Below are 26,579 nucleotides of genomic sequence, written 5' to 3'. Positions count from 1 at the left end.
CACAACTTCCTGATCCATTTCATCCTAAAATATGACAGAACACACACACACACACACACACACACACACACACACCCCAACTTACAGAAAAAAATATTCAAAAGAGACTAAAATAAGCAAAGCCAAAAATCCATTTGCATGGATTTATATGCCTCCATTATATGATAAAGGAGGCATATAAAGAAAAATAAGTGGACATCTCAATGCCCAGGTTCTACTTAAGAACCAAAGTCCTCATGTATCTATGGGCCTGTTTGGATTTAGGTTTTCTTATTTACATGTCAGACTGTTCTGTTTTTTACTCAGCAGTTCTGAAACACAGGCAGATAAATACATTCAAACTTACAATAAATCCAGTGAATACAAAGACCAGATTTTGCCCTTATAGGCAAGTTAGATGGCCAGTGTATCTGGCTCGTGATTCTAAATTCTGTACCTCCACTTGAATTATTCTCTGGTTCACTGACTATAACGAATCATTTAACATCAGGGAAAACCTGTGATGAATGATGCTTTATATACTGAATATTAGAATGATATGTGGACAAGAGACTTCCCTCCAAAGTTTGGAAGCACTTCCCATTTCCTTGTCATTTTTAATAAAAATAAAATGCAGAAATGGCTGACAAAAATAATATTTTACTTTGGCTGGATTACGCTTTTGACTCCTCTGTCATACCCTGCCCCCCATAAAGGAAATGCTGATCACCAGGGTACATTTCTCTGCTTCGACTACAATTATAGGCTAAAGAATGGCCTGTCAGTCTCCATAGTCCCAATTATAATCATAAATCATAGCCCCAATTATAATTCACCAAAATGTTCTTCAGAATTAGTCGGTGACTCAATAATACTCATTAGTAGCTAATATAAAAAATGGCCACTGGAAGAACCATTCATCTTTGCATACTAAGTCAGGCAAAGGGCTGTCATTTATTTCAAGGAATACTTCACAAATGTCTGTTCCAGATTTTGAGGTTTTATATATGAGCATTATATATTAACTCAGCATATAACGAGTACAGATGTTGATACTCAAAATTATTCTCAACACACTAATACTTTGGAGTCATATTCCAGAGGTTATCTAGATTCAAAAGTATCATATAACAGAAAAATGGCAGAATTTTCTTGTTTAACTGAAATAACTGTTCTCTCTCTCTACAGAAAACATTCACTACCATTTCAAAGTCCTACAAAATGGACCACCTTCCTTCTTGGTGCATGGTTAAGAGGGCCAAAACCCAGGGCTATGGGCTTGTCTGTCTCTGATTTATATCTACTCAATATCTCTGTTCTCTGCAAAGATGTTTCCAATAAAAGTCAAAGGAAGTCATCTATTGTGGGTTTTTTCATTTATGTGATAAGAGACAAAAAAGTAATAGGTTTACTCATCTGCCACGAATTACATGTGAAGGATGGTTAAAGGAATCTCAACTGATTTTGCTGAGCCCAACATTCAGGATGTTACCTCAATTTAATTCTTCTCACTATCTCAATGCCTCATATGAATTTTGCTTATTGAAAAGATGTACATTTTGCAGCTGTCAGCAATGAAATAATTTTTGAACGTTAAGAACAGATTTATATACTCAATGACAATGGTATCTTTACAAAACAAAATTAAAAGACAACAATAAAAATCAAGCATTTAAATCAAATAAGTATAAGGTCAGGCCACTCATTATTATTAAGAGAATAAAAAGGAGTAATATTCATCAGCAAATAAAACTCTAGGCAAGTAGTCCAGTCTGCTACCAATTAAATCCACATGTAAATTACAATTAGTTTTAAGCTAGAAATTTAAAAGGAACATTTGCCTGATAAGAAAAGGAGTCTAAGGTTTTAATACAGGCAACTAAAACAGAAAGAGATCACAAACAGGCTTCCCTATGTCTCTTTAGGGATATAAATTGGCCATTGTGGGTAGAGGCTATGGGGTTTATCAGTCAGGTCCAATGAGAAGAGCAGCAATTGCTCTACACATTTAACATGGGAAATTTGATGAAGGCAATTGTTATTCTGTGATGAAGAGCTGTAAAGCCAAATGAGAATGCTGTAACCCAGAGATCAACAACAGCAAGAGGATTGAGCACCCTATGCATGTGGGCAAAAGAAAAGAGGGTATATAACTACAGCCCAGGGACCTGTCTTATAGTAGGCAAAGTCATGGAAGACCAGAGATACTGCCCAACACAGAAAGAGTGCAGATACCCAGGCTTCTTTCTCCACCCCTCTCTCCCCCACAATCACCCACTAGGAATCTCCCATTGACTGAAATCAGCAGGGAGCCTTTACACTTGAGAGCCTGTGAAAGAGAGCCTGCAGGGGCAGGGCCATCCCACCCATCCTTCCCCCAGATTGGGATACATAAAGGAAGGGTGAGGAGTAGATCTAAGGGACACCTGAAACAGCGTGTTATTAGGAACTCACAAAAGGAAACTCTTTTAATAAATTGGATATTTCTAAGTGACAGAATTAACCAGGCAAATTTTAATTTAAATATTAAGGGAAGATAAAACTTATAGGGCTATTTTTTCCAGTGAGGTGGGAAAAAATGAAATTCAATTCAGTTATTTAAAAGGTTCACAAGCATATTTTAAAACTTTTTCCAGTCATTTAAATTTTTCAAAGTTGTATTTCTGCAAAAACAGAATTATGTATAAAATATAATTGAAACATCTTTAGAGCTGCATACATTTCTCTTTCTTTCAAGTTTGACATGGTGAAACACAGCAAATGGTTGCCATACAACCATGTGGACCATGACAGTAAATAAGAGGCACTGCAGATAACTGAGCATCTCCATGGTACTCACATCCTCTCATAGAGATCAAATGCATTTCTGAATATTTAAGTACAAAAGAAGGCATCCTAAATATTTTTCCTCTAAATGACAAAAGATATACTAACTTAAATATCCTTTCTGCTGTCTTCCAAGAGTTCAAATCTAAGTTTCCAAGAAGAGTATGCCCTGGATGGCACTGCTCCTTGCTCTGGTATTCCTGTTTTTAGTTCTTGCAATCTTTAATGAAATATTCTTATTGGAGAAAAAGGTATCACTGGATGGAAACAAAGGAAACTGAGAACTATGCAAAAAAGCATAAGCTTTACAAGCCTGACAATGACCTTCAAAAGCTGTCTTCTCCTAAAGCATATGGACTGTGAAGTAGACAGCTCTGCCCTGTTCTTTGCCTTTCTTGTCCTTCTCCCTCTCAGAAAATGTTCTGGTAGACATTTTGCCCCACAGTCCCTTGGCTAGCAGAAGTGCCCTGCCTTCCTCCTAAGAATAGGAAAGGTCAGTAGATATGACACAGAGAATACCAGAGTCATAATATTATGCATGATCAGTGGAATAGGAAATTGATCTAAGGAATATAAAGTGCTGACCACCTCAATTGTACAGACGCAGCCCTGGGTTTTTATTATTATTATTATTATTATTTTTCTTTCCAATAACTAAAAAACTCAATTAAAATCTCACCATTTAAGCTCCACAAGTTCTGTCACAGCCCATTTTTTCATGCTTAACGATTTTCTCATTAAATGCAGTAATTTCTTACAAATTGCACTAATAAAAGTAAGTCCTGCTGGGTGTCCCCCCCCCCTTTTTAAATGCTGCCTTTTCATTGATGTGTTAAATTAAAACCCCAGGCACAAAGAGCAGAGTAAATGCAAAGTCTTTATTGTCAGAAGCCACTCCTGCAGACTCTGAGGTCTCTCTTGTTTTATTTTTGTTTTTTGTTTTTGAACTGTGAGTCCTACTTTGTAGCCACAGGAAGAATAAAGTTCTCTTGGCCTTAGCTTACTTAACAGTTGTGAGAGCTAAGGAGAAACTAGAAAAAGGACATCCGGTTAGCCCACTGGCTACAAGTCACTTTATGTAAGAGAACATATGACATACCATTTTTATTCTGGGTGAAAACTATTTCTCATCTTAAATAGTTTGGGCAGAAGATCAAATCTGTTCTCAGGTCAGGTGGCAAATTTTAAGTTTCACTGCCAAACAGGTGGATTGCATGATATTCTAGAGTAATTTTTTTAATAAAAACATGAAGTTTAAACAAAGACCCACTGAATATGTCTCACATCAATTAATATTTACAGGAAATATAGTGGTTAAATTCAGGACAAAGAACATCCATTCTCTAGTGTAACAAATTTTCTCTAATTTCAGAAAGAATAAAGTACAAAATCAAGACAAGCTAATTAATATAAGAAAGAAACTAAAGGAAGGGATTCTTATTAAATGGGGAAGTTGTTTCTTTGGCTCATTTATGGAATATATATGCCATGTTTATGTAATATATATGCATACTCCTGAAAGATCGTGTTGGGGGTAGGGGTGGGGACAAGGAGTAAAGAGGGCAGGGAAAGGGTTCCCATAATTTTCCAAGGTCCTGGAATTGTAAAACTTGGGAAAGCTTACTAAACTAAAACTAACAGGGAAGAGTGAAGAACTTTACCAATCTCAACTTGATTTGGCTTCACACCTGAATAGATGTCATCAAAGTAATGCAGAAAGTAAGCAGAAGGAACCAAGCAGCCATAGTAACAGCATAGGCAAGTGGAAATAGTCTGGAATAGGAGACCAATCTAGCAATGGGCTTCAATTAAAATTTGGTAATTGAATGGAACTGAAATTCTTGTATCAGTTGAAGAGATACAGTGAATGATGAGTCAGACTCCTCACAAAGGACAGAAACAGGCAGCTACTGGCTGAATGTACTTTTGTGGATGCTAGAGGGGGAGGCAGTGTTTTATAATGCATTAAGAAGTTGAGTCATTTAATTACCAGAAATTTTGGAACCACCATATTCTACATGGTTAATTCTTCTAAAAACTGATACCCTGCGTTTATATGCTACCTGTACTTAAAGAGTCCTTGTTTCCACATTTTAATAGTTTCTCTCTATTCTTTTATGGTTTTATTTTTTAAAAAGTTATAATACTAAAGCTCAAAACACAGAAATGCTAGGTCTTTACTTCTTTAGTGGGGCTGACTCAAAAATGAATCCAAAGAACCACAGAAGTAATTCTGCTGTAATTTAAAAATTCAAATTCTTGTTGCTTCCAAGCATTGCTTTGTTAAAGTTAATAATGAAAACAAAGTATTACTAGTGTGCAACAGAGACCATAAAAACAGATGGAGGTCATTTTGTCTCACTGACGATGGACCAGCAACAGTATCTATGCCCAGTTACTGGTACCCAACGATATACTGGTTTTCAAATCACAGGCATCTCTTCAGAGTGCAGTCTGCCAGTGAGTGAGAGATAAAAATGACATTTTTTAATGTGAAGAGAATACCATGAGCAACCATATAGAGGGAGGAAAGCCAGTACCACGAGGGCATTAACAGGAATACAGTTTAGTTTGAACACAGGCTCCACAGAGGAGACTTACACAAGAATGAGCTAGGAGTGGCAAGATGGGACCAGACTGGGGAAAACCTTAAAGGGATTTCAAAGACAAGGGCAATGATTAAGAAGGACTGACCCCCAATCAAATGTATATGCTAAGAATCTAGCATATACAATGGTGAAAGAAGGAAAGCTTAAATTAGCATAGTGATTATTAGGATGGGAGGGATGAGACAGATCCAAGATAACTGATTTAGAAATGATTAGCAAATATAAGAGATTTAAAATGGATACAAGATGGTCAGAAAAGTTCACCAAAAGTAATTTCAAGGGGCAAAACAGCAAGAGCAACAAAACAAAACCCCATTTTGGGGGAATGTCCCATTTAGCATACTGATATGGGTCATTACTTAGCATGTTGCCTCATTTGAATGTTTTTTGGGCCCTCTCTTGTCCAACCCTTTATTGAAGATTATGCAAACCTCCTACTGCATGAATATATCCTCAGACTTGTCACTCATCTTCATCTATACTCATATACTCTGCCTTCCTTCCTACACACTGTGCAGCTAAGTCACCCCTGACACCTGTGCCCTAGATCCCACACCTCTTGCATGTTGACGTATCTCGTCCAATCCCATGCCTTTAGAGACCGTCAACACGATGACTTCTCCCAGAAGTACTTATGTCCAGATTTCTATAACCAACCTAATATGTCTTTCCCTTTTTGGTTAGTGGTCATTCCTTCCAGTTGCTCAGACTAAATACTAGGGAGTCATCCTTGATCCCTTTCTTCTACACCCTACATTTACATGATAGCAAAACTGTCAACTGTATTTTCAAAACATATCAAGAATTTGAGCTCCACCATAGAAGAACCTCCCTCATTGGGGTATTATTAATACAGTAGTAGCCTTCTAACTCATCCACCTATTTCCCACTTTCCCTTTCTCAATGCAGCATAATACACACACACACAAAAACAAGTCAGTCAAATCATCCTCTACTCAGAACACTTCAATGGTTTCTCATTTCACTCACAGTACAAGCTGAAGGCCTAGGAGGCTCTGTGTGGTATGTGCCCAGCACTTCTCTAATCTTACCTCCTACTTGTTTCCTGCAGACACTGACTGGCCTCTGATGGGGAGCCAAGCACATCCTGCTTAGGGGAACATGTTACTCTCCCTGTTCTCCCCACAGAGATTCACTGTGCTTACCCCCACCTTCCTCAACTCTCTGTTCAAATGATGCCTCAACAGTGAGGCCTTTCCTTATCCTCTTACATGAAATCACAAGCCCATCTCACTCCAGTGTTCTCTGCCCCACCATCCTATTTGAGTTTTTCTCTATAGGGATGACATGGGTTGAATAGTATCCTCTCCAAATTCTTGTCCTTTCTGGAACCTCAGAATATGATTTTATTTGAAGTAGGGTCCTTGTAGATGTAATCAAGCTAAGATAAAATCATTAGGGTGGGTCTTAACTTAATAAAACTGTCCTCTTTATAAAGAAGTAGGAAACTTGGGACACAGACATGTGGGGAGAATTCCACATTAAGATCCAGAGAGTTTGGAATACTGCTATCTACAGGCCAAGGAATGCCAAAGATTGCTCACTGTTGCCAAAGCCACAAGACAGTCACTGAACATCTCCTTCAGAGTCATCAGAAGGAACCAACGTGATGAACATTGTTTGGGGGCTTCTGGTCTCAAGAACTGTGACAGAATAAACCTGTGTTGTTTTAAACCACTCAGCTTGTGTTACTGTCACATTTAACACATACCAGTATTTTCTTATTTATTTACTGTGTATGTCTTGCCATGACTGACTCATAGAAGGCTTTCAATAAATATTTGCTGAATGGGTGAACAAATAGTCTAAGCCTCACAGGCTTGCTTCTCTAAAACCCTATGGAAACATGTCTCTCGTTGTTCCTTCAATTTAAACATATATACTGCTATCACTTAGGATAGTGGACTGTCTAGAACTTTTTTCCTCCACTTCTCCCTTAATTTTAGAGATAGAAATGGTTACAATAAAGCTCCGTGGAAAGAGGAGAAACAAAAAGAGCAACAGGCTATGTAACAGATTATATGCAGATGTGTGGAAATGAACATGTCAACATGATTATGAGCCTGCACACATCTTAGTTTGTTGTTGCTGCTTAGTAAGTAAGACAGCCTCATCTCATCTTCTTGTAAGTTCTTTTTCTTCTCTTAGATAAAGCTGCTAGATCCCACTGAGCTTGAGGGTTCCTCCTAAAAGTACTGTCTATGACTATTACTTACTGCCCCATTTATTATACCCTAAAAAAAAAATCTTGATCACAATGTAGAGCATTAATAAGCATTAAGAGGGTTATTCCCATGAAGACAGTGAGAAAGCAATATAGAAAATGTGGGAATGAGGAGTTTTAAAGGGAGGAGGACAATGAAGAAGGACATGTCCACTTTTTTACTTCATATATTTACTATACTACTCCTGCATTTTCCCCCAATGAGTATGTATTTATTTTTTAACTAGGGAAAGCCTAAGGAGCAATTAAATCATCTTAAAACACATGCTGGGTATTGTGGTATATGCCTATAATCCCAGTGGCTTAGAAGTTATCACAAGTTCAAAGCCTCAGCAATTTAGTGAGGGCCTAAGCAATGTAGCAAGACACTGTCTCAAACAGACAGACAAAATCTTCTTAAAACATGTAAAGATACTGTCATAGAAATAATTTTCTATTTCCAGTTGAGTTATAAATGGAAAAACATTTTTCATGGGCTGGCTTTTACTGATGGTGATACAGAATACTTCTATGTCATTGATTCTTTTATTTCTTTTTTGTCTTATTCTTTCTGTGCTATATACTTCATTCTTTGTTTATTACTCATATACTTAAAGAAAAGTGGTTAAAAGAACCTTAGAAAATACTATATTCCATCTATTGCCCTCTTTTGAACCAGATGTACTACAAGCAAATCTTATCTTTGGTCTGTGAATTCTACCCTCCTTATAATCTCATACTTTTAAAAGTTCAATGAATAAGTCTCATTGGCTTTGATAGTCAATCTTACAGTAATGAGAAATAGGACTATGTTACAATTACAGAGGAGCAAGAACTTCCAGAATGCTTTTGCATCATAGGTTGGCTACAGGTAGCATCATATATTTCAACAACCTAAAAGGATTTTGAAAGTTTTCACATAAAGAAATAATATCTGAAAAGGCAGATATATTTAACTTGATTTAAGCATTACACATGTACCAAAATATCCGATGAGATCCCATTGTAATGGTTAATTTGAACTGTCAACTTGATTTTAAAATAAATTTAAAAGTTTATTAGAAGAAAAAAGAAATGGGGCAAATTATGGGATAATTCAATCTGAAGTTACTCCATAGGTATTTTCTTCTTGGCATAGGACACAAATAATGAATTGAACAAAATAAACAGTTGTGAAAAATGACACAAAGAACCAAATGAAAGGAAGGAATAAACAAACTATAAATTTTCTAAATCTGTAAACATTGGTCTAAGACTTGATATACTAAAATACCTACTGTCACTTAAATTGCCTTTAATTTCTCACAACTAATCAACTTTGGGCTTTAACAAGTTGCTGAAATCTGTTTTTTTTTTTTTTTTTTGTATCGAGTAAGCTTACCATTTACAAATATGAAAGAATTCTTCCTACAAAGCAGAAGATTCTAAAAAACAAACATGAACTTGCGATACATGTAGCTAAGTTTATTTTTCTTAAAACTTCAATACCAGAAGACTTTTATTTAAAATACCTTCTAGTATCTGAACTGACAATGTTTATCTTTTTGGTACCCTGAAGAAATTCATTTGGGTCTCTTGACCCATGCTAGGTGAATAGCTTTCAATACTCAAAACTGGAATTTATGCCTGGAATACAGGGTTGATTTAAAAATTGCAAATCAATTAACATAACATACTATATTAACAGAATAAAAACCATGTGATCATCTCAACAGATACAGAAAATGCATCTGACAAAACTTAACAACTAATTAGAATCAAATTGCCAACCAACTAGAAATGGATTGAAATTTCCTCAAACTGACAAAAGAAATCTAGGAAAGAACTAATATCATACTAATGGTAAAAGACAAAATATTCTCCATAAGATCAAGAGCAAGCCAAGAATGTTCACTCTTATTGTTTCTATTCGACACTGAATTGGACAAAGTTCCAGCCATAATAATCAAACAAGATATTCAAGGCATGCAAGTCAGAAATGAAGAAGTAAAACTATTTTTACTTGGAGACAATATGATCATGTATGTAAAAAACTCATCTCTTAGTAGTGTGTAAAAAAACTAATAAACCAATAAACAACTTTAATAAGGTTGCAGGACAGAAGATCAATCAACAACCCAAGCCAGGCACAGTGATACACACCTACAATCCCAGCTACATGGGACTCTGAAACAAGAGGGTCACAAGTTCCAGGCCAGCCTGGGCCACTTAATGAGAGAACCTGTCTCAAAAAAAAAAAAAAAAGGCTGGGGATATACCTCAGTGGTAGAGCATCCCTGGGTTCAATCCCCAATATATTAAAAAAAAAAAAGAATTATATTTCTATATTCTAATAACAAAAAATCCAAAACAAACAAAATACTTGCAATAAATTTAACAGAAGTGGGTGGCTCATACAGTAAAAACTAGCACATACCCATTATTCCCTGTCTCAAAAACCAAAAAGGACTGGGAACATATTCAGTATTAGAGCATCCCTGGCTTCAACCCCCAGTATTGTCAAACAAACAAAACACATAAATAAATACCATTTAAATAAACGGAGAAACATTCCATGTTCATGAATCAGAAACTCAACACTGATATCAATCCTCTCCCTTAATTATTCCATATAGTTAATGCAATACCTAGCAAAACATCAGCAGGCTTTTTTCTGTAAATTAAATCTGACCCTAAAATTTACATGGAAATACAAAAGACCAAAACAGCCCAAACAACTATAAAAGAGAACAAAGTTGGAAGATTTTAAAACTTGGGATAGTCAAAATAATCAAAATAGTGTACTAATGAAAGATATGTGAATCAATGTAACAGAACTGAAGAATACAGAAATAAAATGCTTAAATTTACAGTCAATTGATTTAAAAAAAAAAAGTCCCAAGGCAATTCAATGGAACATTCAATTAACCACAGGTAAAATAACAAACACAGACTCTTACCTTTTAACTGTTCACAAAAATTAACTAAAACTAGATCTAAATAAAGGAACTAAAACTTTTGGAAGTAAACCCAGGAGAAAAATCTTCATGATTTGGCTCAGGCAAAAATTTCTAACATAGGACACCAACACAACTTGTATTCCACGAAAGGGAATTTACCCTCAGTAAATATACAGGGGTGGAGATAATACCATGCATTTTATCTGATCATAATGGAATGAAACTGGAAATCAATGATAAAAGACGGAAGGAAAAATCCTACATCACATGGAAAATAAACAATATGTTACTGAATGATCAATGGGTTACAGAAGACATAAAGGAAGAAATCAAAAAATTCTTAGAGATAAATGAAAATACAGACACAACATATCGGAATCTATGGGACACAATGAAAGCAGTTTTAAGAGGGAAATTCATCGCTTGGAGGTCATTCCTCAAAAAAAGGAAAAACCAACAAATAAATGAGCTCACACTTCATCTCAAAGCACTAGAAAAGGAAGAGCAAAACAACAGCAAATGTAGCAGAAGGCAAGAAATAATTAAAATCAGAGCGGAAATCAATGAAATTGAAACAAAAGAAACTATTGAAAAAATTAACAAAACTAAAAGTTGGTTCTTTGAAAAAATAAATAAGATCGACAGACCCTTAGCCATGCTAACGAAGAGAAGAAGAGAGAGAACTCAAATCACTAACATACGGGATGAAAAAGGCAATATCACAAAAGACACTACAGAAATACAGAAGACAATTAGAAATTATTTTGAAAACCTATATTCCAATAAAATAGAAGATAGTGAAGACATTGATAAATTCCTTAAGTCATATGATTTGCCCAGACTGAGTCAGGAGGATACTCACAACTTAAACAGACCAATAACAATAGATGAAATAGAAGAAGCAATCAAAAGACTTCCAACCAAGAAAAGCCCAGGACCGGATGGGTATACAGCAGAGTTTTACAAAACCTTTAAGGAAGAATTAATACCAATACTTTTCAAGTTATTTCAGGAAATAGAAAAAGAAGGAGCTCTGCCAAATTCATTCTATGAGGCCAACATCACCCTGATTCCGAAACCAGACAAAGACACCTCAAAGAAAGAAAACTACAGACCAATATCTCTGATGAACATAGATGCAAAAATCCTCAATAAAATTCTGGCGAACCGGATACAAAGGCACATCAAAAAAATTGTGCACCATGATCAAGTTGGATTCATCCCTGGGATGCAAGGATGGTTCAATATACGGAAATCAATAAATGTTATTCACCACATCAATAGACTTAAAAATAAGAACCATATGATCATCTCAATAGACGCAGAAAAAGCATTCGACAAAGTACAGCATCCCTTTATGTTCAAAACATTAGAAAAACTAGGGATAACAGGAACTTACCTCGACATTGTAAAAGCTATCTATGCTAAGCCTCAGGCTAGCATCATTCTCAATGGAGAAAAATTGAAGGCATTCCCCCTAAAATCTGGAACAAGACAGGGATGCCCTCTATCACCACTTCTATTCAATATAGTTCTCGAAACACTGGCCAGAGCAATTAGACAGACGAAAGAAATTAAAGGCATAAAAATAGGAAAGGAAGAACTTAAATTATCACTATTTGCAGATGACATGATTCTATACCTAGAAGACCCAAAAGGGTCTACAAAAAAACTACTAGAACTAATAAATGAATTCAGCAAAGTGGCAGGATATAAAATCAACACGCATAAATCAAAGGCATTTCTGTATATCAGCGACAAAACTTCTGAAACGGAAATGAGGAAAAACACTCCATTCACAATATCCTCAAAAAAAATAAAATACTTGGGAATCAACCTAACAAGAGAGGTGAAAGATTTATATAATGAAAACTACAAAACCCTAAAAAGAGAAGTAGAAGAAGATCTTAGAAGATGGAAAAATATACCCTGTTCATGGATAGGCAGAACTAACATCATCAAAATGGCGATATTACCAAAAGTTCTCTATAGGTTTAATGCAATGCCAATCAAAATCCCAACGGCATTTCTTGTAGAAATGGATAAAGCAATCATGAAATTCATATGGAAAAATAAAAGACCCAGAATAGCAAAAGCAATTCTAAGCAGGAAGTGTGAATCAGGCGGTATAGCGATACCAGACTTAAAACTATATTACAGAGCAATAGTAACAAAAACAGCATGGTACTGGTACCAAAACAGGAGGGTGGACCAATGGTACAGAATAGAGGACACAGAGACTAATCCACAAAGCTACAACTATCTTATATTTGATAAAGGAGCTAAAAGCATGCAATGGAGGGAGGATAGCATCTTCAACAAATGGTGCTGGGAAAACTGGAAATCCATATGCAACAAAATGAAACTGAATCCCCTCCTCTCGCCATGCACAAAAGTTAACTCAAAGTGGATCAAGGAGCTAGATATCAAATCAGAGACTCTGCGTCTGATAGAAGAAAAAGTTGGCTCCGATCTACATATTGTAGGGTCGGGCTCCAAATTCCTTAATAGGACACCCATAGCACAAAAGTTGATAACAAAAATCAACAAATGGGACTTACTTAAACTGAAAAGTTTTCTCTCAGCAAGAGAAACAATAAAAGAGGTAAATAGGGAGCCTACATCATGGGAACAAATTTTTACTCCTCACACTTCAGATAGAGCCCTAATATCCAGAGTATACAAAGAACTCAAAAAATTAAACAATAAGAAAACAAATAACCCAATCAACAAATGGGCCAAAGACCTGAACAGACACTTCGCAGAGGAGGACATACAATCAATCAACAAGTACATGAAAAAATGCTCACCATCTCTAGCAGTCAGAGAAATGCAAATCAAAACCACCCTAAGATACCATCTCACTCCAGTAAGATTGGCAGCCATTATGAAGTCAAACAACAACAAGTGCTGGAGAGGATGTGGGGAAAAGGGTACTCTTGTACATTGCTGGTGGGACTGCAAACTGGTGCGGCCAATCTGGAAAACAGTATGGAGACTCCTGGGAAAGCTGGGAATGGAACTACCATTTGACCCAGCTATTGCCCTTCTTGGACTTTTCCCTGAAGACCTTAAAAGAGCGTACTACAGGGATACTGCTACATCGATGTTCATAGCAGCACAATTCACAATTGCTAGACTGTGGAACCAACCCAGATGCCCTTCAATAGATGAATGGATAAAAAAAATGTGGCATTTATACACCATGGAGTATTACGCAGCACTAAAAAATGACAAAATCATAGAATTTGCAGGGAAATGGATGGCACTAGAGCAGATTATGCTTAGTGAAGCTAGCCAATCCCTAAAAAACAAATACCAAATGTCTTCTTTGATATAAGGAGAGCAACTAAGAACAGAGCAGGGAGGAAGAGCAGGAAGAAAAGATTAACATTAAACAGATACATGAGGTGGGATGGAAAGGGAGAGAAAAGGGAAATTGCATGGTAATGGAGGGAGACCCTCATTGTTATACAAAATTACATATAAGAGGTTGTGAGGGGAATGGGAAAATAAACAAGGAGAGATATGAATTACAGTGGATGGGGTAGAGAGAGAAGATGGGAGGGGAGGGAGGGGGGATGGTAGAGGATAGGAAAGGTAGCAGAATACAACAGTTACTAATAGGGCATTATGTAAAAATGTGGATGTGTAACCGATGTGATTCTGCAATCTGTATTTGGGGTAAAATTGGGAGTTCATAACCAACTTGAATCTAATGTATGAAATATGATATGTGAAGAGCTTTATAATGTTTTGAACAACCAATAAAAAAAAAATTAAAAAAAAAAAAAAAAAGATAAACTGCACTTAATAAAAATTGAGACCATCACATTCAAAACACGCTATTTAAAAAGAGAGAGAGAGAAGAGAGAGAAGCTACAGACTGGCAGAAAATATTTGCAAACCATATATCTGAAAGGGACTTGTATCCAAAATAGATACAGAACTCTCTACATCTCTTCCTTTCAAAAAATGATCAAAAGATTTGAATCCAGAGGCTTGGCTCAGAGGTAGAGTGCTTATATCACAGGTGTGGGGCACTATGTTAGATCCTTAGCACCACAAAACAAAACAAACAAACAAAAAATAAATGAAGGTATTGTGTCCAACTACAACTAAAAATACATATATAAAAAACAATTTGAATCTATATTTCACCTATAAGGATGTGACTGGCTAATAAGTACAGAAAAATGACCAATATTTTTAGTTTTCAAAAAACTGTAAATTAAAATCACAATGATATACCAAAATATAGCCACTTTTAGTTAGTTTCAGTTAGTCATAACTGAAAAGACTTGATTTTACTAGCATTATCAAACTGATGAAGAAACATATTTGGGACCCTCATATGTTGCTGGTGGGGATGAAAATAAAAAAACTTTTGAAGTTTGGCTAGTTTAGAAAAGTTAAACATAAACTTCCCATATGGCCCAGCAATTCCACACCTACCCAGTGAAAACAGAAACACACAAAAACCCTTACATGTAAATGTTCACAGAACCACTATTTGTAATACTCCAAAATGTAAACAATTCAAATGTCCATCAACTGGTAAATGAATAAATAAAATATGCCACATTCATACAGCAAAATAGAATTCGGACATAAAAAGAAAATGGTAGAAGCAAAAATTGACTATCAACAGACTGGAAATGTTTTGGGGTAAAGAAAACATTCTTTAACTGGATTGTGGTGGTGTCTCTACAACAACTATAAATTTACAAAGATCACCAACGTTTCTTACAAGTACACTACATAATAGAAAATTTTACTTCAATAAAGTTGTAAAAAAACTGGTAATAAGTACAATTTATCTATGAGATTTGTGGAGATATACCATAGATACTAGACGTTTCTATATTACAGAATAATCACAAAAGCTTGGACAGCAAATTTTACTCTTAATGTGCAAGAAAATACTAGAGGATTCAAGGGTAAAGAAATTATAAAAAAGATTAAAAGATAGTTCTTATTCAAAAAATGCTTCTAAGACAGAGAGAGACGAGGGCGCGCACAAATTTTCCAAAGACATCTAGGCTAACAATATTCTTAATCCCCGCTGAAACTGCATTCTTTATCTGAATGAAACTCTTTTCCTTCTCTTCTGGCCAGAGAAGCAAGCATGGCTGCTTCTTCTTCTTCTTCTTTTTTTTAAGTTTTATGCAGATATGCATGGACCTATAAGATGGGACTAACTGTACCAAATTACACTTGCCACTTCTTTCTGCATCAGCATATTTTTGGCCTTGGGCTTGCAATTTGAAAGGACAGGACCCAAACACTTTTATTACATTTAAGTGAGACTCCAAGCTGTTTCTAGGATCCTCTTAACACATTTCAGCTGATTAGTGCCTATTTTAACAAAAGCCTAACATCCTTTCCAAAAATCTTAATTGGTTAAGAGCTTCTGCTGCTTGCCATAAGCAGTCACTTTAAGTCATTGATTAAAGCAGTTTGCACATCAGCACAATCTGAAATCAGTTTCCTTTTTCAACCAGCTGGGCTTAAGAAGCAATCTTGAAGACAGCCCAATTCAAGGAAAACCAAGTGCACTGCCCTGCATGATAATGATCTACCATGCAAGGAAGAATCACAGAATTTATAGGAGATAGAAAAAAAAAAAACAAAGTAAGTACTTCAACTACTTTCTGCCTTACAAATAATATTCATGCGCAGTGACTGCAAAGGTCAACTCCAACAGCAAGCTGTATGGAATACCCTTTTCTTCTGAGCACCAGTGAACTCTGCATCTCAAGAGAGCTGCCTATGAACAAGGGCTACACTGATGGCAGGGGTCAATACAAGCCAATGGCTCAGTAAGTAAAATGCCAGCTTGCATGGATCTGGGCTCTGATGCAGAAAATGTGTTCTTAAGAGCCATGTTTTCAGCCAGAGGGAAAGATAACTTTTCAATTTGTAACATAAAAGAAGAAAAATTAGTCAGCAAGTTTAAGGGAAGTCACTTTACTACATAGCTGGACTTCAGTCACCCACATGGAAGATGACTGAGACCATAAGGACCACTGATGTGTCTTTACCATGTCAAATACTAACACACCCTCTCAGCAGGTATCCTCTAGGATTCTAAACAGACTGATTTTTATTTTTATTTATTTTTATCAAGACAGCTTGTCTTGATAAAAAGGCATAAAATAATCCTGGATCATTAAGTTCTGGGGTTTAACAATTTAAAATGAGTCAAAAAGGAAGCCAGTGAAGAACAAATGAAAATATATGAAGTACAGACTAAACCTCCTTCATGACTAGATGCATTGGTGCTCTTTTGGGATAGAACTAAGTATACCAAACTGTTATTAAAAACAAAACAAAACAACAAAAACACTTTCATAAGTTAAAGATGTTTAAAATTTTAAAATTTTAGTCACCACTGTATTTAGTATCTTTCTTTTAAGATATTCAAGTTATTTGACAGAACTAATTTTTGCTTTTAACTGACTAGATCTGTGCATACTGACAGAGGCCACATGTTTTAATCTTTGTTTGGATAGAGCTATGAAAAATTACATAATTCATACCCAAGATTACATAAATCAGGGTCAATTACAAAAATAAAACACACACACACAGGAAATTTTTCCTAGAGAACAATGATCAAGGATCCCATTTAGGGCTTGACTCAGCAGAAAATTGCATACTCTACACGAATAAACAGTTGTGCAAATGGGATAGTGCTGCTACATCGTTTAAAACAAAGATCTATTTGGTTTTATTTACTTATTTATTTGTATATGACAGCGGAATGCATTACAATTCTTATTATATAGAGAAAGCACAATATTTCCTATCTCTGGTTGTATACATAGTATATTCACATAAATTCGTGCCTTCACACCTGTACTTTGGATAATAATGATCATCATATTCCACCATCATTAATAACTCCATGCCCCCTCATTTCCCCTTCAACCCCTCTGCCCTATTCCTCCCATGCTCCCTCTCCCTATCTCACTATGAATCAGCCTCCTTATATCAAAGAAAACATTTAGCATTTGGTTTTTGGGGATTAGCTAACTTCACTTAGCATTATCTTCTCTAACTCCATCCATTTACCTGCAAATGCCATGACTTTATTCTCTTTTATTGCTGAGTAATATTCCATTGTGTATATATGCTACATTTTTTAATCCATTCATCTATTGAAAGGCATCTAGGTTGGTTCCACAGTTTAGCTATTGTGAACTGTGCTGCTATAAACATTGATGTGGCTGTGTCCCTGTAGTATGCTGTTTTTAAGTCCTTTGGGTATAGACCAAGGAGAGGGATAGCTGGGTCAAATGGTGGTTCCATTCCCCAATTTTCCAAGAAATCTCCATATTTGGTTTTAATATAATATCATCACTAATTGTACCCCATTCTACCTTCTGCTGGAAAACTTTGGAAAAGTGAATTCTAAGAAATATCTTTTAAAATTAAAATAATGTTTGTGATGATGAAAATAAGGAAAGGTGAAAAAGTAAGGCAAAAAGACTCAGGGATATGATCCAAAACGAATGGAAAGAAAAACTAGAGAAATTACGTGCCTCAGCAGCCACAAAAAAAATGGATACAATCTTCTAATCAAATGGACAGGTACACACTGTACACAGATCCAATGTTAAGTGGCAGCTGTTTGGGAATCTGTAGCATTTCTACTTAGAATGTATTCCCAGGTTTTTGATTTTTTGTTTTTAAACAAGTCATACTCATGAATTCAATTTAGTGGAATGGAGTTCTACTACCCTGTCACTATGCAGAAGCCTAATATAGACCCTATAATCTAAATGGCAAAAACAAGGGACATGAAAGAGAATCATCTCATTATAAAATTAGTTACATCCCATCCTATTAGCTGTCTCCATATATCCATCTTTTCTGATAGGCTCTGAGAGCCTGTTTCTGTCGCACAAGGAACATTCTAGCTATTTTACATAATTGTCCCACACTCAATGGAATTTATAAATTCAGACATATTTCAATCACGCAGGAACTGCATGAAGGATTGAAGCAATGTGGCTTTGCTTTCTCCAATTTGCTATCTTTTGACCATTTTAGCACTCTTCTTAAGTAGAGTAGGGAAGGGGCAAACAGTTGGAAATCCATAGTGTTCCTCCTCAACAGCTTTACTGATGAGCTGGGTGGGGGAGCATATTCAAACAAGTGGACAGACTACACCAGAGGAGGCTCTGAGAAGTCTATAGAAACCATGACCACGGATAACAGACTATAGACAAAGGTGATAATGCACTTATGAATAGCGTGCATAGGGAAACAACCCTACATTCACAACTGATAGATGATTGTACTTAGAGCCATGGTCTCTATTGAAACTATGGTGGCAGAATGACAGGGCACATAGGGGAAAAGAAGGAAAGGCACAAGCAGAAGAAGGGTACCTAACAGAGCTTTCAAGACAGCTCACAGAAACACCAGTGGCCAGGAAGAACACATCACCTGGGATTTATTATCTCCTCTCCACCAGTAAGGTTAGAACAAGAAACATTCACATTGAAAACCAGAAGATAAGAAAATGTATAGCTTCTCGCTGTAGACTGCTGATATTGGAAAATGGTATCACCATACTCTTGGTGTGACTATTCTATAATTAGGCCTGACAGAAGATATTTCCAGTGAAAAGGCCAAGTTCTACCACTGGGTAAAACAATCTTACCAACTACCTACTGTTGAGCATACTTTTGGCAACTGAATCAAAAGGCAGACTGGAGAAAAGGAAAGGGCTTCCCTTCACCTTCCTAGACAGAGGCCTCTCACAGGGATAAAGGACATCACTACCTTAAAGGCTGCTTAACATCTCTAGGGAGTGCTCTTTGGTGGGAAAGGGAAGTGGGTCTTGGCTCATAAAGGGCCTTAGTAAAGAGATGCCCAAGCAGAAGAACAAGCAATGAGGAGACAAAATTTCAGGAGCTGGAAGCAAGAGAGGGAGGGATAAAAGAGAAGCCTAGTGCGAACCACAGAGCAGAACTAGTGGCTAATAAGCAGGTAGTCCTATTTTCTGACAGCTTGGAGGGAAGTCTGGTTTTGTGATGTCATTGGAAAGCTCTGATTCACCAAGCCCTCGAATGAGGTACAGAGGGATATCCACTGTCACAACACTAGCAATGTGCTAGGACTCAAAAGTCAAATTCAACATGAAAGGGCAGTCTACTCATAAAAAGTTCTATCCATAGGCACAAGGTTTCAGATACATGACCTTATCATGATTTGTTTAAAAGCATAGAAAAAGAAGTTGTTAGGAAATGTTAGGAAATGTGGCTAAACAGAGAAATCCAGTATATTAAAGAGACATGTGTTTGAATCCCAGTGTGGTTTTGGGGAAAGTCTATCTCTGTCATTCTTAGTGTTTCCATTGTTAAAATGGAGATAATACTACCTATTGTAACCTATAGGCCGTCTAGTCCACTTACCCTTATTATATTTACAAGACTGCTACAAATCCCCAGTTCCCTGGCCTGGGAGAAACCATGTTTTCCTAAGATTGTGTAAAGTTCCAGGAATTTACTCTCTCATGGTATCTCATGGTATCTTCAGACTCTGATCTCCTGTGTTCTCAGGTGTATTTTCTGCTCTGCCTGAAGTAATTCCAGAAACCATGCTGCCTCTTCACCAACAAAGTACACCAACTCAGTACAAATACTGACACTGGTTATTTGTGAGGACTTGGGGACATGCTGTGGAAGGCTGTGCCCATATATTAAACTCTCTCACTTCCTTTGGCTCCTTCTTACCTCTTCGCCTCACTCCTCTTCTCCTGAACCAGCTCCAGGTTTTCTACTTCTGAGTCAGAGGCACTTATCTTTCCTCTAAAGCTCTAGCACTGCCTGGTCACCAAGCCTGGGAACAAAGACCCATTCTCTCCCCTAAGCACCATTCAAAGTATTTTCCCAGTACAAATCATACTCTCCTTTGGAAAATTCTGACACCAGCTATTAAAGCTCTAACATTTTCTCTGCTTCCTCACTTAACTGCAGGATTGCTCCCCAGAGTAAATGAAACAAAGAATATAATATAAAGCTAGCACAATGTCTTGCACATAGTAGACACAAAATAACCAGAGTGCACTATAACTACTTAATGGTGATCACAGCCAGATTTAATCCCTGAAAAGATCATGCATAAAACAACCCGGGAGACCAACTGCTTCCAAAGGGAGGACACCAGACTTGGCAAGGTCCTTGAAATTAAAAGCTAAGAAGCTCTCAATCTTTCTTCAGAAACACAATAATCATGATAGATAACAGGTCCACTGACTTGTCTGCCACATTCTAAACAGTCACAACATGCAACGAAACAGACTATAACACAGGTTCCACACTATGACACTATGAAAGTCTATCATGATCACCTCAAATTACATAAGAGGGAAATTCTACTTTCACCAGTCCTCCTGGAAAACTGTCACTTAGATTGTAAATTTCCCTTTTCTGTTTAGATTAAGTTTTGTTTTGTTAAACTCCAAAGCTTTTCTCCTGAATGGCAACTAATGGAAGGACAAAAGGTCTTTCATCTAAAAACACCAAACATACATAGCCCAATTAAGACTGCAGATGATGATGAAGCTGGTCTTCCTGGGAAATTCTCATGGGCTTGGCCTTTGGTGTTCTTGCCAATAGTACTTGGCCTGGTAGACTGCTTTTCTTTGAGGCCCAACTAGTTATGATTGCCTTTGAGCAACAGCACAGTAGGTCCAGTCATTTTGCCAGATTACTAAACTGCAAGTAGTAAGGTGCTTTAGACCTAAGTTAGGTAGTAGTGTTAACAGGCACTAAAAGACCAGTTTTAACTCTAAAATGTCACCATGCTGGAAGAGAAGTTCTGTGCACATGTGAACATAAATACACACCCAAAAGGCAGCTCAAAAATAGGCCTGACCTTGGGCATCCAAAATGAAGGTAATATACTGTATACAAACACAAACCTGCAGGATTACCGACTGCCAGATGCAACTCTTCAAATGGCATATAAATAGGAACCTGAACCCAATCCAGTGAATAAACATTGGTCCCAGACCCTCCATCTGTCTCTGAAGGCTATACTGATATTAGCCCCAGTCTAAAAGAAATTCTAGGTTATATCTGATAAGAAAAATGTGAGGATGTGGTCAATTTGAGAAGAATCAAATCTAGGGGCAGCAGCAAGGTATTTCTAGGACTACAATAATGGGGACTAAACTCAAGACTGAAACAAGAACTGAATCTCTAAAAACAGGAAGAAAGGATCTAAGCTCACTCACAAGACCTCAAAGAACTTCAATGAAGTGGAACTAAAATTCCATGGTCTGGTCCCAAGTTTCCTTAACAAAGAGACCTATAAATTATTCTCTTTGGAGACAGAATTGTGCTGTATTTTCCTCCACATGCTCATAATACTGCCTTAGGGAGCCCCTAATAATGAACAATTGCAAAGACCTGCCAATAAAGACAAAAGCAGCATAAAACATTATAACAAAAAGCAACAGCTATTAATCTGATCTTAAATCCATTATCTTAATTATGTAGCTTCTCTTGAATACCAACCTGATGGCAAGGCACTCACCTTCCTCAAAGCTGGCATTCTTCTGTCTCACTAGAGCACGGAAGTTTTCAACAGGATTCACACTTCCAACCTGAAACAGACCCACAGACAATAAACCTACAAGTCTCTTCTCTTTTTGGCAGCATCTCAGGCAACACAAGATGGTTTCATGTAATAAATGTGTTTTGGTTTTTTTTTTTTTTTTTTTTTTTTTTTTTGAGAGAGAGAGAGAATTTTTAATATTTATTTCTTTTTAGTTTTCGGTGGGCACAACATTTTATTTTTATGTGGTGCTGAGGATCGAACCCAGCACCCTGCACATGCCAGGCAAGTGCGCTACTGCTTGAGCCACATCCCCAACCCAATAAATGTGTTCTTAAAGACAAAGAGGAGGCCTTTTCTATCCTTTTCATTCCTAGGGCATTGTTATAAGCTAGCAGATTCAAGTGGTCACACAGCTGCCCAACTCTTTTCACTCATTTTTCTTTATGCAAGCTGACTTGTTTCTAGAGGGTCATCAGAAACAAGCCCAGCTTGAGGGCTTTATGTGGTACAGGTACTGCCTGTACATACTAAAACGCAATCAATAAGAAAAGGGAGGATGCTGTAGTATAAGTTCACAGTATTTGCTCCACTACAATAATATAAGAAATATCAGCTTAATGCTTGATTCACTTAACTGCCCCTTCTGGAGGACTGTTGTTGGCCATTTAGCATTGAAGTTTTGGCAGAACACACAAATATGTCCAAGCTGAACATGTCCTCAAAAAAGTAAAAGCAGATCATGTATAAAGTCTACAATGCTAGGAGAGAAAGTTTCAAAGATGCAACTCTCTGCCAAAATTAATGACACTTTCTAACTGTATCTTTAATTTGCTGGTCCCAACCTTAATGGGCCACATGGGAGAAAGCAATGGAGTTCCTATTTGCGCTGGGAAACTTTAGTATAAAATGTACTACTATTTCCAGTTTGCTTTGGAATAGTACATAGAAAAGTTCTCAAAACAAATAAGTATAAGTATACTATAAGGTATACAAATGAAATCTAAATCACTTTTCAAACACCCGATTTTTCTGAGAGCATTTCTGGTAGACAAAAAGACAAGCCATGATGCTGAATATCCCTTTTAGTGTAATTTGCTAGTAAAGCGCAAGTTTTAAGATCCATTGAATCAAAATAATGCAACTTAAAAAAAGGTGATATTTTCAAGTTTCAAAAATCTTCTCATTAAATAAAGCTCTCAAGTGTCAAAAAATACTTGGTTTGGGAAAATCCTAAACTTCTGAATCCTGTTTTGAAGTTGGGTATTAGATAAGAAATAGGAAAGTTATACTAACTTAAAATTTTATGTACTTGGAGAGTAAGACTGATAACTTTTACCCCACTTACCCCATTTTGACTAAATGGAAAGCTGCAAAATGAAGGCAACAAGAAAAAAATCTGTATAAAATGTGCTACCACTGAGGTGTTCTACAACCTACATATTATTTGGAGCTTTGAGGTGTTCTACAACCTACATGTTATTTGGAGCTTATACAATTGTATATATTATACAATTGTATAGTTAACTCTATAGGTGATTTACTGATAATAATTACTTAAAGGAAGAAAGGAAAAAGTATGGAATAGGTCTCTACAGTACACAGAGAAAGAGTGGCATTAACTGACCAATGAAACTTGATGTCATCTGTTCAAGTCCCTACCTTCCTGAGAAGGGTAGAACACCAGCAAGGCTCTGCTTACCTTTGTGATACTGACTTCAGCCAGGCCAGAAACACTGAAGTGGGCTTCCCCTTCCTCAGTCTTACATTTTTTAGCAGTGGGACCCTCTTCATGGCTAGAAAAGAAAAGAAAAGGTTTACTTTCCCCCTTAAAACAAAATACAAAAAGCAGAAGTTTTGATATGAAAAGTGTAACTTATTTTCCAAGCATTAGAAATAGCCACAGCACGTAATTCTTCCTCATGAACAGCCCTCCTCCCACTCCCAGCCACAGGGCCCCTGGCAGCCCAACCTGGAGCAGTTCTGGCTTTGCTTCACAGTAGTACAAGATCATAATAAGCAGTTGTACCACAAAGTCCTCGGAGAAGTTAAAACTGCAAGTACAGGGGATAGAAACTTACATTTAAATAAGAAATCCATCTACCCTTCAGACATCATTTGCTAGCCTCTATCTTGGAACCAAAAGCTAATAGCATTCCATGTACACAAAAGAAGATGGGTCCCATAACCCAACTTCTCATCATGTGTATCATAACTTTATAAGCTTCTACTTACAACTACCAAAACTTACTAGACAATCTTTAAATACACAAGAGATTTGTAAAGAAGCCCTGAACTTAAAAAATAATTGCAAAAAACCCTTTTAATTTGTCCTTTTATAAACCTAATTCTGTTTTGTATGGTGTGATAACCAAGTCCAACAGCATCTGTGTACTAAGGGAAAGATGAGTCCAAGAAAGTACATACATTTTCCCTCAAGTAACATGCTGGTTTTAATAACCTGTTTTAAAATCAAGAGGAGGTCAGGTTAATTGCAAAGAAGAAAAATAAAGCCAAAGACTCTGCCCATATGCTGCGGAATGTAAAGGTATAAAGAATTTTCTCACAGAGAAATAATCAGGGTAAGGCAGCCACTGAGAAATGGTTGAGCCGGTGCAGTGGTGTATGCCTGTAATCCCAGCAGCTCAGGAGGCTAAATCAGGAGGATCACAAGTTCAAAGCTGGCCTCAGCAACTTAGCAAGGCCCTAAGCATCTTACTGAGACCCTGTTTCTAGATAATATATGAAAATGGGCTGGGGATGAGGCACAGTGGTTAAGCACCCATGAGTTTAATCCCTCTACCGAAAAAAAAAAAAAAAAGCTTGAGTGACATTAGTTACTAAGAAATTAATAACTATGATCTAGTATTTCCTTTCTTAAAACTTATTTAAACTGACAAATGATTATTATACATGTATCATGTATAACATGATGTTTTGAAATATGTATACACTGTAGAATGGCCACATCAAGCTAATTAACACACATTACCCACACAGTTATCCATGTTTTCTGTGGTAAGACCAGTAAAAATGTACTCTCAGTGATTTTTCAGGACTAGTATCTAAATGTATTGCTTTCTTTTCTCTTTCTTTCTTTCTTTTTTTGGTGTGGTTCAAGGCCTCAACCTTCAGACAATAATCTTTACAGAGGTGGCTATCTTAAAAATGAAGCAAAAAAAAAAAAAAAGTAATGGTAAAATCTGGCTTCCACGACAGTATTTCAGTAACAAATCTCCTTTTACATGTTGGCAACAACAACAACAACGAAATCATTACGGCCATATGTATGCGAATTAAAACTTGCATTACTTGACATCTTTTCCATTCACTACTGACCTTTTCCCTCTGAGAAGCAGAGAAGAGGTGACCAGAAAAGGAAACAAAGGCTGTCTTTCAGAGCCCTTTCCTTGAAAGTAGAAGGAAAAAAACCAAACACACAAAATCTTTATGGCAAAAATGGAATAAAAATGCACAAACTAAGGAAGAATGAAATTCCACTGGGTGCTGAGTATTTTAGGGAAAAAAAGATCATTGGACTGGGAAGAAATTCAGTAGTAGAGCATTGGCCTAGCATGTGCAAGGCCAGGTTCAGTCCCAGGCACAACAACAACAATAACAACAAAAAGTTAGAGCCAGTTATGTAGCTATTTCAGTTAACCTTTGCCAGTTCTTCCCAGGAGACAGACAGGACTTTTGGAAATCTAAAGACAAAAGACTGGATTGCAGTCTCATTTTGTCCCTGACTAGCACTAGGGACTAGCACTAGGGTCTTACTTTCTTGAAGGTGTTCATGGTGGATTATTTTTTGTTTACCTAGAGTTTAATAAGTTACTATATTGTCTGAACTTCAGCTGGCTCTTCAAGAAAACACTGGTGAAAAGTACCATTAATATATCAACTAGCCCCTTGCAACAATATTCATTAACTTATAAAGTAAAATTTAGAATCATTTTATCTACAAAGCACTATGCTAAATTCTGTGGAAATATGAGGCTGAATTAAATGGAAGAGTTTTTTAATTCCTCCAAAATAAAACTATAAGGAAGGAAGGGTGAAGAGAGATGTATACCAATTTCTCAGTACCAGGTACATAAAAACAGCTGCAAAATAAGCAAAAAGTAGTGAAACTTTAATATGGTTAACAGCAGTATTAGAAATTTTTCATACACTGCATTCATGTGAAGTGTGAAAGGAAAACAACTCTCATCCCCAAATTATCTGTGAGGACACTAAGCTCTGGAATGTAGAAATCACCCATACAACAACATACACACAGGCCCAGCGGCTCGCCTGTGCGGTAGACAGACCTCCCCAGTTGGAGGAGCCCAGCCTCCCGCCGTTGCGGTAGACAGACCACTCCAACTGGAGGAGGGGCCCTGTCGCCCGCCCGTGCAGTCACCTGACTGAGCTCTTGACAAACAT

General features: G+C 36.8%; 1 protein-coding gene across 5 annotated transcripts in view; it reads right to left on the bottom strand.

Moving 5' to 3' along the window:
- Positions 1-26,579, bottom strand: part of Xrcc5 (X-ray repair cross complementing 5) — a 99,151-nt gene that overhangs the window by 16,945 nt on the left and 55,627 nt on the right. For all 5 annotated transcript variants that reach the window (XM_046439645.2, XM_046439644.2, XM_046439643.2 and 2 more), the window contains 2 exons: positions 23,857-23,950; positions 22,134-22,203 (listed from right to left, as the gene is read on the bottom strand). In XM_046439645.2, the coding sequence (XP_046295601.1) occupies positions 22,134-22,203; positions 23,857-23,950 (164 nt within the window). The remainder of the gene's footprint in view (positions 1-22,133; positions 22,204-23,856; positions 23,951-26,579) is intronic.

This window comes from Marmota monax, unplaced genomic scaffold (genome assembly GCF_021218885.2).
Source record: "Marmota monax isolate L192 unplaced genomic scaffold, Marmota_monax_Labrador192_F-V1.1 WCK01_AAM20220418_F8-fsc00041, whole genome shotgun sequence".
In the NCBI taxonomy this organism is placed as follows: domain Eukaryota; kingdom Metazoa; phylum Chordata; class Mammalia; order Rodentia; family Sciuridae; genus Marmota; species Marmota monax.
This window is presented reverse-complemented; position numbering and strand designations above follow the sequence as displayed.